At 35.7% G+C, this 15832-nt stretch overlaps 1 protein-coding gene across 5 annotated transcripts in view; it reads right to left on the bottom strand.

Annotated features, from left to right (window-relative positions):
- Window positions 1-591: 591 nt before the first annotated feature.
- The window catches only part of SYT14 (synaptotagmin 14), a 79504-nt gene continuing 64263 nt past the window's right edge, over window positions 592-15832 (bottom strand). For 2 of the 5 annotated variants that reach the window (XM_021547604.4, XM_021547607.4), the window contains 3 exons: window positions 6548-6737; window positions 3557-3613; window positions 1956-2415 (listed from right to left, as the gene is read on the bottom strand). In XM_021547604.4, coding sequence (XP_021403279.1) covers window positions 2102-2415; window positions 3557-3613; window positions 6548-6737 — 561 coding nt within the window. In that variant the 3' untranslated portion in view covers window positions 1956-2101. Of the gene's footprint in view, window positions 2416-3556; window positions 3614-6547; window positions 6738-15832 lie in introns of all 5 variants that reach the window. The other 3 variants (XM_085575999.1, XM_085576000.1, XM_021547605.4) reach the window with 2 other exon arrangements.

Raw genomic sequence — 15832 nt, 5'->3', positions numbered from 1 at the left:
TTGTATTAAATTCTACACTCAACATTACATTTCTCAAACTGGACTAACAAAAGTGACTGAGAGAGACAACCTGCATTGTATTACTGCAAGACCATTCCTGTTTAAAAAGAAAGTTTTTGCATTATTTGTATTTTGTAAATAAAGCTTCTGTAAATGAAGCAGCAGTGCAATATCAGGAGGAAAAAACCCCAAAAACCAAAGGTCTGTAATAATGTTTAAGTCTTCAAATCAACAAAAACTGAAAGCCTGGCTCTGCAAATAAATCACTCTAAGGACACGAAATAAACCAAGATGTGGAATTACAAAATCCTTTAAAATGGACTTAATGAAATTGTTAAATAGTGAGAGAATTTGAGAACCACGTGAGATATCTTTATTACAGCATATGCAGCATCCCCAGTCTCATTGTACTTGACTGTCTGTATACCCCAAAAGCCAGGATTGTTCAAAGGTATTATAAAGGAATTCAAGAGGAACACGTCTGTCTTAATGAGAACACTTGAGACTAACACCAATAGTCTCAACAAAATCCAAAACTTACTCTGCTACCCACCAAGTGCTAGAACAGTGAATGAGGTCTCATATTATTAAGACATCACTTCCATTTATAAGAAAAAAGAAATTGCTCGTTCTCTTTACAGGAACAATTAAAAAGAAACAAAACTTGTAATTATAAGCAAAAAGAATATTTAAATTGGGAAGCTTTTTAAAAATACATTTATTCAGTAATGCATATTTTTAGTAATATTAATTAGATTCAGCTGTCAATAAATTAGTGTGAATCCAGCTAAAGGCTTTGGGACAAATAGGAACCTCAGAAGCACTGGTATTTCCCCAGTTTTGGTGGATGCCATGAGTGTTTATCTGGTGATAGTGCAGCTTCACAACTGCATCATTAGAAAGCTGTGTTTCCCAACCTGAACATAAGCAAAGCAAACTTCTATTTTGTGTGTGAACATTCGTTCAGCTGCTGGCAAATCACTAGAAAAATAACTTACTGATGTTCTCTTCTTCAAGAAGAAAGGTTAAAACCCCTGGTCTGTTCTCTACTTCCAACAAACAGCATATGGTAATGCCTAAAACAGCTCACAAAAGACCTGAATGGATACCTGTTTCAAGCAAAGCCATAGTATTTTGCACTCATTTTTCAACTGCTGCTACTTCCTTCACAGTCTTTCAACCTAACTTACAACTGCTGACATTTTAAACAAACCTGTATCAATTTGTTTAATGAAAATATATTTTAGTAAAGTCGTGCTCTATGAGCTTCCTACATTGGAATACATGAATAGAGGAAGTGCTTTCAACAGAAAGTTACATAGTTTTACAGTACAACCTGTCTAAGGAGTTTTGGAAGGGACCAAACTGATGATCTGGTCTCTTTGGATTAGGCAGAAGTACAGGCAAGAGGGAAAAACCCATTTTTTGCCATATATAGAGCTTGTTCCTGTCACAGATTGAAGAAACATTAGTTTGATGTCAAAGCTCACCTGATGCCCAAATGCCAGTATTTTTCAAACCAACTGCATATCAAAAAGTGAAAACTTACTTTACCAAGCTCCTGGAAAGAAACTCAGTGCAAAACAACAGTATATTTCTATTTGCTATATTATTAAGTGTTCTTTCACCAGTGTTTTTTCTTTTTTTTTTGCTTTTGCTTTACAGACCATTAACTTTTTCTCAAAGTGCAAACTATTGACCTTTAATCTGAATGCAGGCAGGTCAGAAGCTACAGTATTAAAGCAATACAAAAGGTACACAAGGAGGAGCTTACATTAATTTGGAGAACCTCTCACAAAATGTTTCTGAATTGAAAACCACAAAACAAACCCAAACAAATACACCGTCAGGTGGATGGGGAAGGGACTGCTATCGGATCTGTGTTCAGCAAGGGTCCTCTGACACCAAGGAAGTTCATGACACCAAGTGAAGATTCTATATTAAATCCCACCATTTTGCAGGTTGTGCATCCTTTACGATGGAATGTTGACCGCAATTTCCATTTTTTACTCCCACAGCGAATCTGCTGATGTGACCAGGGATGATCATCTTCCAGAAGAACAAGCTCCCTTAGAACCATGGCTGCACTTTCTGCCATCCATTACGATTCCAGTAAAGTATGCCATCTACACACTTGCTGTCCTTTAGATTCCTTCATTTCAGTCCAGTGGTTGAGTTCGTCTTCTCCTGAGCTGTTGAGACCTAAGGAAATCCAGCCTATCATCTCTTTCCGCTTCATGCTGCGCTTATTGTACACGGAGAGGATGAGCGTGACGTCCGAGAGCTGGAACAGTGCCACCTGGAAGACGAAGGTTTCCTTGTACACGGGGTTCGGCTGCCCTCGGCGGATCGAAGTTTTGCATTTGGACATCTCCTGCCCCATGGAGTTCAGCAGTGTTAACTTAACATACGTATCTACGAAAGAAGCCACATCACGGAACGTCAGATACCTCGGAACCAAAGATTTGGAGAATGAGGTTTTTATAGACAGCAAGGATATGGTGTATACCAGGATGGCTGTAGACAGCTTAGTTGAGACACATGGAGAGGTGACAAGTAAACAAAATATTACAAACACACTAACAAATGAACTAGCTCCAGCACTATGTACATGTGTTAAGTTAAAGGTATACCTCATAATCCTCTTCCCATTGACCCCCCCTTGTTTAGCCTACAAAAACTTAAATTGCATTAACACTTAGCAAGCTCCAACTAGCCACAACACTGTAAGCATACCACTGAAATTTCAAAGAATATGGATAAACAAAGTGGAATAAAGGCAATTAATGAAGACGGGAAAAAAAAATCATGTCAAAATGCAGCGATGATATCAAAACAGCCAGGATAAAATGCTTAAGAATAATCTCTGCATGGATGTGGTTCTCATTTTGGGCTTTTCAGTTTTATTTATTTTGAAAACCAAAATGTAGCAAAGTGCATTCAAAGATGGCAGTTTACACAATACAAAGAACCCTATTATTTCCGAGATTCATGAAGGAATACATTTACTGCATGTTTAAAGAAAAGCAAGTTTTTGCATAATTCAAGATGATTGTTCAAAAAGTAGCTTGTATGGTGCTTTTAAGCATACATTTGAGAAGCTGATGGAAGTAATGTAGTTATCACACATTTATGTTAACATTTGGGTATAAAACCTTGTTTTTAAATGTCAACTTTCATTGGACTAAAAGCACCAAGCCATGCTCCTGCTGAAGGATGTACATTTCATGAAGTTAACTAATTATAGGAAATATAAAATTGTATAAAACAATATCGTGTTTAATTTTTATTCCTATATTTTCATATTAATGGATAATATCAATTAAAGGTTGGAGTTTATGTTAAATAACACATTGAGTATTTTCACTTTGCAGGTACACTGAAACCCCAACATCCATAATCAGAGATAAATGCAACTTTTGCATTAGAGAGTGCCACAAAAAATAAACATATACTTTTATAAACTGGTATGGTAGGCAGCTGTGGATATTTTACTGCTGGCAGGTTTCTTTTGCATGAAAAAGACAACATCCAATTAGTTTCTACAGGAACTCACCTCGGATTATATAAACCTGTCCACCTATCAAGTGTTTTAGACAACAGAACAGTCCGTCTGACAACAGGGGGTGGAAAGCAGTAAAAGAAATAATGACCAGATGTCAATAGTTGGGTGAGAGAGGATAAAAGGTTAAAGTTTAAGAGGAAACACTATTCACTGGAGTGGAAGAACATGAAACCTTAACAGCATAGATCAGAAAAAGGACTGAACAAAAGGATTGTTAGGTAAAATTCAATGAAATGGATTTTTTTTGCAGTTTTGGTGTAATCTGTAACAAGAATTACATGGCTTACATAATGGGTTATCTCAGGACTAACAGACACTGGATTCTAAGCCACACTTACCATAGCAAGAATCCTGCAAATGATTAAGTTATAGCAGATTGGGTAAAAAAATCACGATATCCTTGTCAAACCTTATGCTTTTTCATGCAAACTCCAGCATATTTAGAAAAACTGCACATTAAAGTAATTCAATTTCATATATTAAAAGCAATAAAATGAAAAATAATTAAACTGAAAACCAAGCTGGTTTTGCCCTTAGCTTTTCTAGTTACTGCTATTTGATTGTAATACTTCAGTTATTGAGTAGTGATGAACTTAAGCAGAAGAATGACTCAGGTAATCTCTAAAAAGAGCTGAGAGATACTTATATCTGAAATTCAGCAATGGGTCTCTATTTAGGATGTAAAGATCTTGCTTATTAAAATCCCCATATCTATGGATTTAATGTGTGTGTGCATGCATACACACACATGCATTTAATATGCAAAAGCTCATACCCTGTTTCAACTAAACCTTAAGAAAAACTGAGAAGCATCTTCTTCTGAGGCAAAAATATTAACTGTCACACAGAGAAACAAAGAAGACACATCCACTGTTACTGTCTGCAGGATTTGGCCCATTTGCCTGTACTCAATTGCTAAATGAGTTATCATGTAATATAAATATGCAGTAGAGGAGCATGTACTAGCAAGAAGTACAAATTTAGTATTTAGTTTGTATTTGCTGCAGTAGCACTTCACAAAAATTCGTAAGTTCCCAAGCCCTAGACTACAGAAATGTGGGAAAGAGTAATTGCTTCCATTTCTATCACAGTTCCTCAATACATGAATAAAAACTGAACTGTTCATATACTTTGCAACACTTCCTAGGATTCTGGACCACTGATAGTCCAAACAACAAATGTGACCAGGATATTTCACCATCATCATCATCATCATCCTCATCATCATGCTCATCTCTACAGGCCTTAGTTTTCCTTTTGTGGAAATGATGGCACAGATTGAGGCTGGCAGATGTCCATGATCATCAGTTTCCAGCTGTCTAGAAACAGCAGAACTCTGAACCCACATTTGTCTTTACAGAACTGGACTATTGTTATTACGAATATCAAATCTTCCCCCTATCCTTCACAGGGGCAAAAGGTAGCATGGAAGCTCTTCCCTCCAAAAAGGTTAGACAGAAAATGGTTTTACAGGGCTACGTGCCATGTTCTATACTCCTTTCTTGCAATCTGAAACAGGCTTTTGAGCCCAGTGACACTCACCACTGCTAGCTACACAGCATGGGCTCACTGAGCACATTTTGGGAATTAACATACTGGGGAATGAGCATCTCTGTTTTCAAAACAAGTACTGAACCCCTCCTACCTTGCATATTCTAAATATTAAATAAAAACTGGCCATCTCTGACATTCCAGAAAGATAAGAATCTGTTTTTTCTTTAAGGGAACACATGATCTCTTCTCCCACTTTAATTTCTTCCCATACCCTAGGGTCCTTGGACCTCTTTGGCTTTCACCATCTGTTTCTATACTTTGTCTCCAAACTGGTGACTCTGGCGCAGCTACCCAACTATGTAAAAGTATTAGAGATTCATCTGTTGCCTTCCTTCTCTGGCCATGTTAACAAAGTCTGGCTCTGTCAGCGTGAAAAGTATAGAGAAGGCACAGCAGAGTAAGGTGAGCCAACTTGGAATAGAATAAACATGGGTCAAGAAAATGAGAAAGAGGAGAGAACATCAGTATCAACTCTGGCTTACTTCCTAAACTCTGAAGACAAAGTGAGATGTGCAAACCACTTACAAAATGTTGGCAGTTTAGTACATAATCCAGTAATAGATAATCTGCTAGTGCCATACTAATCTGGGGCTTAAAACCAGAAAGAGTAGCTAAAACCTGAGCCTCCTGACAAAATCAAAAGGAACAGGTGAGCATTTCTTATTTACACTTGTGCAAATCAGACACACCATCTTACAAACAATAAAAATCATTTAAAAAATAGAAAAAAGAAAAATAATCTTGTTATTGAACTTTCTCAAGCTATATCAAAGAGCTAGAGCCAATAATAACATTCTCTCCCTGTGACATTCCATCTGGCTCCACTTAAGAAGTATATAAAGTTCATAGATATTTCACACGTGTATTTTTGAACAAATGCTTGAAGACACAATTCAAGTCCTTTCTGATGCTGAACATTCCTCCTGTACAGTAAATATGCCAAAGGCCTCAAGTGGTTGCTCCTTGTCTTTACTGACATTCCCAAATTACATATATTACCACATATATACAGGCACATAGGCAATTAAAGACTGCAGTATCAACCCCTCCAGGGACAGCAATAACTGATCAGAATGTTTATATTAATATTAACTGGCATGTACTTTCTCTTTAAACACTGACTTTTTTTATTCTTGGCCTGTGATGTGAGGCATTAGTAATTTAGCAATTAATCATTATGATAAAGGTAATTTATTAGTCAGTCATCATGAAAAATTAAAACAGGCTTGTCAACTTACAATTAATATTTTGAATTTTAGATTTTTGCTATTTCCCAACTGACTAGAAATATAAAACATGAAACAGATTAGTTGATGATTGCTCTATTTCATTTTGATTGGGTAAGACTAAGTGATGAGATTGAAGTCCTTGCTACCGAGAGCCCCACCAGTACAGAAGCATTAGGATGAAAAAAAGATTTTGACTCACTGGGTGGTCTGTTCGCTGCCAAGTTTTTGAAGTGGCTGCCTTTTATCACTTCTGCTGATAATCTTCCAGTTGTAGCATTATAAAGGAGGCCAATAAGGATTTCTGGAGCTGAGCCATGTACCAGTGACTGACAAGAGGAGGTACTTTCACTGCAGGACACTTCTGACATGCTCATTTGAGAGTCACAACCCTATAAAACAGATTAAAAGTTCTGTGTGTCTTTTAGAACAAGGTTACTGGCAAGTCAATTTTTACAATAATGCACAGAAAATTCTGAAAGCAACTTAGTCACAATAACAAGTTTCATTCAATCACCCAGTAAGAAATGTACATTCTTACTATATATTTAATTTGCACGTGGTAGAGGTAATAATAAGGTGGTCTGAAATTAAAACAATTATTAGGTGCTTCATGATTAAGGAGAAATAACACCAGAAGATGAAGAACAGCCTTTATAATTCCTATTTACTTCAATTTCTAAGGCAAGACCTGTAACATAATTTGTCAGCATCCTGGAAAACATTAAAACTTGGATCTTTTACTTTCCAAAAAATAGGGAACACCAGTGGAACCTTGAAGATAATAAACTGCAGAAAATTCTTATTCATCCTTTGTAAAGGTTATTACATCCTGAGAATTTATGAGTAGCAAAATAACAGAACACATGCAATTAGAAAAATGCACTCTGTCTAGCATAAATTAGCTTACAAGGAATTTAACTGGATCCAGGGACACAGAACTGCAATAGTCCCATTGTCTTGGGTGGGAAAAGAATAATGCCATCCAAATCTCAGGAAGCAATGCTTTGATTTCCACCCTGAAAGCTTCCAAAAATTTAGATCTTTCATGCATTCTCACTACATCACATCTTTAATGCGAGCTTCTATTACTAACTTTTATCATTTAAACTCCTCATTATTGGCCATAAAAAAAAGGAAAAAAAAATACTTTCTTTACACTGCCATGCTAATCACACCATGGCCATTCCTATTTTTATTTGCACTAGCACATAAGAGTGATACCACAGAAAACAAAAATCTGGGTGGCAAGTAGCCAATGGAATGACAATGTATTTGGTAACTGAGGATATACTTTTGAATTATCAGCACATCCTTTTATGATTCTCTCAGAAAAAATGTAAATTGGGTCTACAGATTTTGCAAATATGGCTTGACTTATTTGGGAACCTGGCATCACTCTTCCAAAAAGTCATGATGATATTGTGAAGCTGATTCTTCCACATTCCAAATGTCTCTATCATTTCCAGCAACAGCTGACATGGGCATAAGATCAGACCCAAAACCTAAATAGCACAAATCCTCATCCAGATAAATGTTAACTTTATAAGCAAGTAACTTCAGCTGACATACAAAGCTCACATGCATTATAGAAACTCAAATTATAGAAGACATGATACCTACAATAACACCCCTTTTATTGACATTTTAACGAGTTCTTTTCAACAGAACATTTCCCAAAAGTCTAGTAAAAGTTTCAAGTAGCAATCCAGTTTCTCATTATTAAACATTCACTGTTGTTAGCAAATGTATTCTTACTACTGAAGAAGGACCTCAACAAATTTCTCTGACTTCCCTCTCCCAAGCTGCAAATTAAATCTTTGGTTATTTCTCCAACAGCTCTTTATTCAACGTCAAGAATAAATTTCAAACTGCTTGCAAATTGTTAATTGCTGAAAATGAATTACAAATATACATTCATTCTCTGATTCTTGTCATTCATAGAACAGGAAACTTTTGATTCCTAACTTCAACAGAAGGAACAAAATGGAAAGTTTAAAAGAAAGATGACTTCATTCAGCAATCACAGTATACACTGCACACTTGAAAGCCCCAGCCTGTTCACAACAGCAGCTATTACTTAAGCTTTCTGGTCTTTTAAAATTCTAACACGTTATCCCCATGATCCCCATGGTGCTTGTTCACCCTTTTTTCCTTTTTTTTTTTTTTTTTGAGCGAGGAATTTTAGCACAGTCCACCTGACACTGTTCAAAGCTCAGGTCTCAAATTTGATTGAGATCATGCTGCAAGCCCACAAAAAAAAAAAGATGTAACACAAAGAAGGCAGCTGAGTTACACTGTCCTCAAATCCTCCAAGGGTTTTGACATGCTGAGAGAAGGTGATGATAGCACCTTCTCCTAATTGGATTTATTTGTACAGTTTACTGATGTCCTAAAAGGGACTTAGAAACCAGTTTATGACAGAGTCAAACACACTACACTGGGTATCAGAGTAAGGTTTAGCCTGTTAAAAACAGTAAATGAGTGACTACTGAGCGGAAATGAGTCCTGAAGTACCAGGAAAAAGAAGACAAGTAGCTTCTGTGCGGTGTAATAGAGAAGGAGGAAAATAATTGAAAAATCAAATTTGTGGTATTCCAAAGGTACATATGCATGGGCTAGAAATATCATTCCTTTACAGCAGAATCCGGAGTAGAAAGGAGAAGGACAAGACTGCCTTTTTCAAGGCCAAGCAGAAAGATCACACCAGCTGAATGGTGGGTTGAGAAGACCACAGTGATGCTTCAGAACTCTAAGTGGATGGAAATGCAACTAAATGACTGTACCTTAGAAGTGTTGCACAGAAAGAACTGGTAGATGTAAGCTAAATGAAAATCTGGAGAGAGCATCTAACTTAAATATTCTCCTACAATATTTTCTAAACCAAATTATTTTTGCAGGTTTGAGAAAAACAAATTAATGTTGTTTAATCCTTATTTTATAATAAACTTATGGATCTCCTTCCTACAAAACTGTGGGGACATAGACAAGACATGAAAATAAAGCAATCAAATCCACTAAAGGAAAAATCTAAACAGCACTTAGTTTTCCTTTTCACTCTAAAATAACTGAACCTTAAATTCTTTTTGTTTCATGCTGACCCAAATGGTTATGAACTTGAAAATCCTAGTACAAGAGAAAGTGAAATGTTAAGAAGGAAAATTAAGCAGATTAGAAGACAGAATGATTTTACTGGGTAAAAAAAAAAAAAATTAAAACAACATTAACAAAAGTATACTTTCTGTGGCTATAACAAGGAAGAAAACAGAGGATTTAGGGACAAGTATGTAAAAGACCTGAGGCAAAGGGGAGAGCAAGATTATATTTTGTCAGTTTTCTTTTAAAAGAAAACAAAAATGTTATAAGGAAGAGAAGAAACCAGAATCATGAATCACAAGAGACAGCTGAGATCAACTGGGCTCAGATCAACAACTAAAGAAAGACTTTCCATTGCAAGACAAAGTTAAAAGCAGAGATATTGAGTATTATTAGATGTCTTCTCGGAAGTATTTTCTGCAGCAAAGAGTTTATTGTTCACATTGTGAAAATCCAGTCATTGTTTTAGGAGGATACTCCATGACAATGACATCTGTGGGTAAGTAACCTGACTTAGTGCTAAGTCATATGCTGCACTAGAAGTGGAAATCACAGCTTCATTGAAGTTTTTGTTTAGAGGGGTTTTTTTCTGTTTACACAAGTCAGAATTCTAGAAGAGCACTAACAAACTCATCAAGAAAAAAAGACAGAAGTTACACTTTTACCTGATCAAAAGACAACCTTCAAAATCAAGTGTGAAATTGTAAAATATTAACACTGAAATTGCTCATTGGTACAACATGAATATTAATGGACCTCCAGTGACAACATTACAGTGCAACGAGGTGCTTTTCACCTCCATGCAGTATTCTGTATTCAATCTGTCTGTAAAGCTATCTGTAACACTTTGGTACTGCTGCTTCCCTGTGGGAAACTTAAGATTCAAACCAAAAGTTACTATTTGTTTGAAATTATTGTCTATGTAAGTTTATTTCCATAAAGCTTCCTTCTCATCCTCTATAAACACTGTGTGTAATTTAACAAGCAAGGAAAGAAGGACTAAGGTTCCATAAGAGCAAAGGCTTTTCAAGGTCAGTGAGGAAACAGAAGAGCCTAGTGAGAACTGTCACAAAACCTTGTATGTGAATTTTTAAGAACTTAGATGAACCGTCAAAGTGTTACTGATCTGCCCACAGTGCAAGAAACTGTCTCTTGAGGTTGTCTCCAGGATATTAATACTAAATCCTGAACTCTTTTTGTCAATTTAGCCATAAATTAACAGTGGGCACTGTAAAAGAAAAAAAAAAAAAAGAAAAAAAAAAAAAAAGTGAAGCCTATTACAAATATTTGGTTCATATATCTGTCTTACTGCAGTATATAAAAAATGTTCAGCTTTTCAATTGTCTAACACAAAGCTGTGTGCAAAAGACCTAAACCTTTCCTACACCACAGGATAGTACTTTGTAATAAAGTTAGTCTGATTTTATTTGATCAACACTAACAAGAATTGCTGCTTTCCACTGGATTGTAAAAGTAGTATGTGTCATATTCTACAAAAACTTAATTACTCATTCTCCAAACTATTGTCCTTGATAATTTCTTGCATATATTATCTGGGGAAGAGACATTACTTCTTAATAAATATATAATAAAAAACATTCCCATTAAGCAGGCTTTGTATTTCCTATGTTCCCATTGTACAAGAATTGGCAATCAAAAAAAGAACACTCTTTTTTCCCCGTCATACCAATGGACATGAACACATAAAATGCATGATGTCAGACTTCAGCCCCTGAGAAGCATTTTCAATAGTGTTTTTCTCTCCCCTCTTACAACACAGAGAATAATCTATTTGCATCCGTGGTAATATATGTAAAATGCATTTATTTGTCTTCCTTCCCCACAATTCCATGGAAACGCTGTATTTTTTGCTTACATATTCATTTCCTACTGTTATTTTTCTATACCCTGAAGTTCTGCTCATAAATTCTGCTCTTAAGCCAGCTGGAATTAATGACAGGGAATAATGTGGCCATGCTCTCAAGGCTGTTAAAGTTCATTTTCCTCAATGCACAGGTTACAATTATATCTCTATAGGCTTACAAAACAAGAGCATCTGATTCTTTTGGCTTTTCAAAAAATACACAGAAGAGATGAAACCTTGCTGACAATCTTCAGCAACAAAAATCTGATTCACAGCATGTTACTTGTCAAAATGTCTCTCTCCAATTTTAAATGTTAATGTTATACCACTAATCTCTTAAAGAACTTTTTTGCACATTACTTTTTCTACTTCTAGATCAATACAACTGAGAGGTTAGGGAAGAAAATGTGAATCCTAGCAGGCAAAGGGGGGCCCCCAATCCAGGTCTCCAATAGTTTTTAGATGAAAGCATCCATCTCTCTCAATCACCACCCTAGGGTTGAACCCTGAAGCTCCCATTCCCTTCTGAGCTTGATGAGGTGAGGAGAGCACCCAAGCCCCACAGGGGCTCCAGACCACCTCTCAAGAGGAGAAAACCAAACTTAAGGGCTCCATATCCTTCATTAGTGGCTTCAGCACCACATCGTTTACATGTTTCACAGCTAAAATGCCCTTGAAAAAATATCAGGATCATTCCGGGGAAAAGAAAACTTAAACCACCTGATGAACTCCGCCCTGAAAATGGAAGAATGTAAAATAATTAGGAATCTCAAAGTTTAAAATGTCCTGTACTGCACTGTAAAATGTACTGTAATGTCCTGTCCCGTACTGTAAAATTTGGAGAACACACAGTTATCAGTATTTTGCTTTAAATTTATAATCTGAACTTGCAAACATTGAAACATATAGCTTTTAAGCATTTCACAAAGATTCAAGTTTAGGAAAGTATCATTATCTATGACAGGTAATTATTTGGGTTTTTGCTTAATAGCTTCCTTGAAGCATGTTCCAATTAAGTATAATGTGCATTTTTATTCATGTACTTAACACTTTACAGCATTACTAAGTCAACTTAAATCACAAACATGAAACTAAATAGTCTAATAATCTTTCCATTATGCAACTTGATCTTAGGGGGGAAAAAAACCCCAACATTTATTTTGGGTAAAATGGCATGCTTTAAATATTACCAGGACTTCCTAGTCAAAAATTCCAATTTTAGAAAATAAATCCACTCAACTTTAATGATATTCACATCAAATACTGATTGTTTTGATTATTAAATACCATTAATGTAGTTGAAAATCAGATTATTTGAAATGATAATATTCCCATTTCTCATTAAAAGCTTCTGTTCTACCTCATTTTTTACTCTTAAGAGAGAAAAACTTCTGGATGCAGAATTCTAAAAACCACATAATTTTCACACAGATGGAACACTGAAAAACTGAGATCAAATTAAAATTCTTTGATTCACTACAAGTATGTAAAACAAAGGTATTTCAAGTGCGTTTTCACATTATCAAAGGACTAAAACCTTAAAAATTCTATACACATCTTTAATTTACCAAAGACATTACAAAAGACTTCCTAAGATACATTATAATAATACAGAAATTTTAATTTCAAAATAATTCAAAATTATTAGTTTAAAAAAACGAAGATTCTTGTGGGATTTCTAGTAAGAATGCTGTATTGATAAAGAAAGGCTTGGTTTCAAATTTAAGATACTATAATTTAGCAATCATATTAAAATAACAACATGAAATTTACATATTCTTAATTATGGCAAATCAACAGCCAGCTTTTCTGAAAGATTTTGAACAAGTTCGAGAGAATTCTGTATTGTTTTTCCTCTCTCATGACAATTTGCTGTTAGTACTTTGTGCCTAAATTTTTTTTAAATTATCAGCTCTGCAGAACAAAACATTAATTTTCTACTGAAAGAGAAACATTTTAAGTTTTCTGTAACTTCTATTAGTCTATTCTGAAATAACACCCTTGGCAGATGACAAAAGGTCACCTGGTTGTTCCACAGACATAATGGGCTTGAAATTTGCAGAGCAAACCCAAGCAGCAGTTGGAGGAGGCAATTGGAAATGAACCTACAATGCAATTTAAAGCATTTGCAAAAGTACTGTTTTTACACTGCAGATGTCTAGAAGCTTTTTATACAGCCATGGACCAGGGGAGGAAAAGAGGCAAGAGGCCTTTTATTACTGAATTCTGCTTTCTGTGATAAGACAGGTACATAAAGAAACATTCAAGCACTAAAAGCTGTTAGATATTTGTGTTAGCAATTTAGGTAAGAATATCTGACACAAAATGCAGAGATTTTACATGCACTCCTGATAAAGCTACTCTAACAGTTCCCACCCAGATCCACTCACACATTCCCCTCTCTTTACTCCCTGTCAAATATGTAAGGTTATGGAGACATTACTGTAGGACAGCTTCCAACACCACAGACTTCTTTAAATGACAATGCCCTGTCCAGTTGGATTGAGTCTATGCTTACTGGGGAAATCAATGGCAAATAATTTCATTTTTCTCTTGATTACACCCTTTCAGTCTGGGAAAAGAGAACGATTCAGTGGTCAAACAGTAAGAACAATTTATGAGTAGTTAATCTATGGATTAGTATTTGATTGCATAAACATATAGGCAATTATTTTTCACAATGAACAAACCCATATCATTAACTGTACATTTAGAATGCATTAGTCAGGTAAGCTCTTTGTAATTAACAAAGAGTAAATTGCTAGTGGTGGCCTTTTGATTTGCTCAGGTCACATTTAATCTCATGATCAGAGGACCACCAAGAGTCTCCAGTCAGAAGGAATCTACTTCAGTTCTTAGCGCTATCCTACACAAAAAAAAAGTGGAAAAGATAAACTGGATTCTCCTGGGGCCAGTTGACAGCTGATTAAGCCCAACAGAAAGACAGGAGCTGTGAAAGATTCAGCTCAAGGTCAAATGATATAAAGGGCAAGCCTGACAAGGGGCTGAGACACTCCGACTAAAAGGATCCCTATGAACAGAAATGCTTACCTGATACTAAATACAGGCTGCTTGAATATACAAAAGAAGTGATTACCTGAGAATCCTCAAGTCTGAAATGAAGAATGATAATGAAGACAATTTATGTTATACTGTAAAGCCCACCAGAATAATATAAAGAATCACATAGTAAATAAATCAAAAACTAATTCAAAAGTTCCACAACCACATGCATTATGAATTTCCAGACTAGATGACTTCATCTGTTTGTGCAAAATCTTCTGATTAGGACTTCCCTCAATGGAAATAAATCTAAGGAAAGTGGTGCACATGCTTCTGCTGAAGGGTGCTCAAAACTGCAAATATAACCAATTCTGTATTTTGACCTTTCCTAGCTTTCTTGAAAGACAGTAACAAATGTGAGAAGATATTTGTGTGTACATATATATGCAAACAAGAAGAGTCAAAATCATAAGAAAACAAAATATTTGGGAAATTTAGCATCTCTAAAAGAACCAGAAATTTCACTTGGGCTGATAAGTTAAAGAATGTACATACACTGAATGAGCTACTTGAGAAAGCTTTAAGCAGCAGCTCATAGTCTTCAAGAGTGGAATTTCATACAAGGGACAACCTTGATAATCTTTAACTTTTAACTTCTAAACTTTCACTTCTAGGAAATGTACAGCATAATTTTCCTTACTGCTCTTAGAAATCACAATCCAGGTTGGGAGACCATACTTTTGTGACAGAATGATAGAATTTCACAGTTATCTCACGTTTTTAGCTTTATGTATTGGTAAGTTTTCTCTATTTTATTTTTTTAAAGATGAGCAAAACGAGACATAGAATCCTAGACAATATGTTTGCCACTGATGGACTGGCTTTTCTGACTAAGAGTATTGCTCAAGAGGATTATTATGAGTTAATCTAGAGCAGCCATTCACAGCCTGTCATTTGACTGGAGGCATTGTAGTGGCTGAAAAGCATCATCGTACACCCAAAATAGTAAACACGTCTGAAACACAGCTCCCATTATTTGCAAATATCAAAGATTGTAGGGATCAAGTTGAATAAGTAACTTCTTTGAAGCAACTCATTAATTGAAGGCAAAACATGCCTGTTTTTAAATTGTTATTTTACTCTGTGTGACCAAGTGATGAATTTGATGTCTAGATGAAATTCTTTACATTGTTGACTTAAAAAAATTCTCCCAATATCCTGCATTCAGGATTATGGCAATAGATTTCACTACCCATGTAGGTACTTGTTTTCCATCTGTGTATCAGCAAGGGAGTTGAAAGTCAATTTTTTTTACCCTCAGCCACACCACCAAGAAGACAATGACTGCTGCTTGCCAGTGCTGCCATGCAATGTTACACAAGCAGCCAAACTCAGGGAGAAAGAAGGCTTTGTTTGCCAAATACTGCCAAGTTCTCCTGCAGCCTCACTAACATTGTCACTACCTTCCAATCACCTAAAATTCTCTTCAAACTTATGGCAGGAGTCATCTTTCTTATTGTATCA

This window comes from Lonchura striata, chromosome 3 (genome assembly GCF_050655825.1).
Source record: "Lonchura striata isolate lonStrDom1 chromosome 3, ASM5065582v1, whole genome shotgun sequence".
Classification (NCBI taxonomy): domain Eukaryota; kingdom Metazoa; phylum Chordata; class Aves; order Passeriformes; family Estrildidae; genus Lonchura; species Lonchura striata.
The sequence above is the reverse complement of the archived record's forward strand: the minus strand, read 5'-3'. Positions and strand labels throughout refer to the sequence as shown.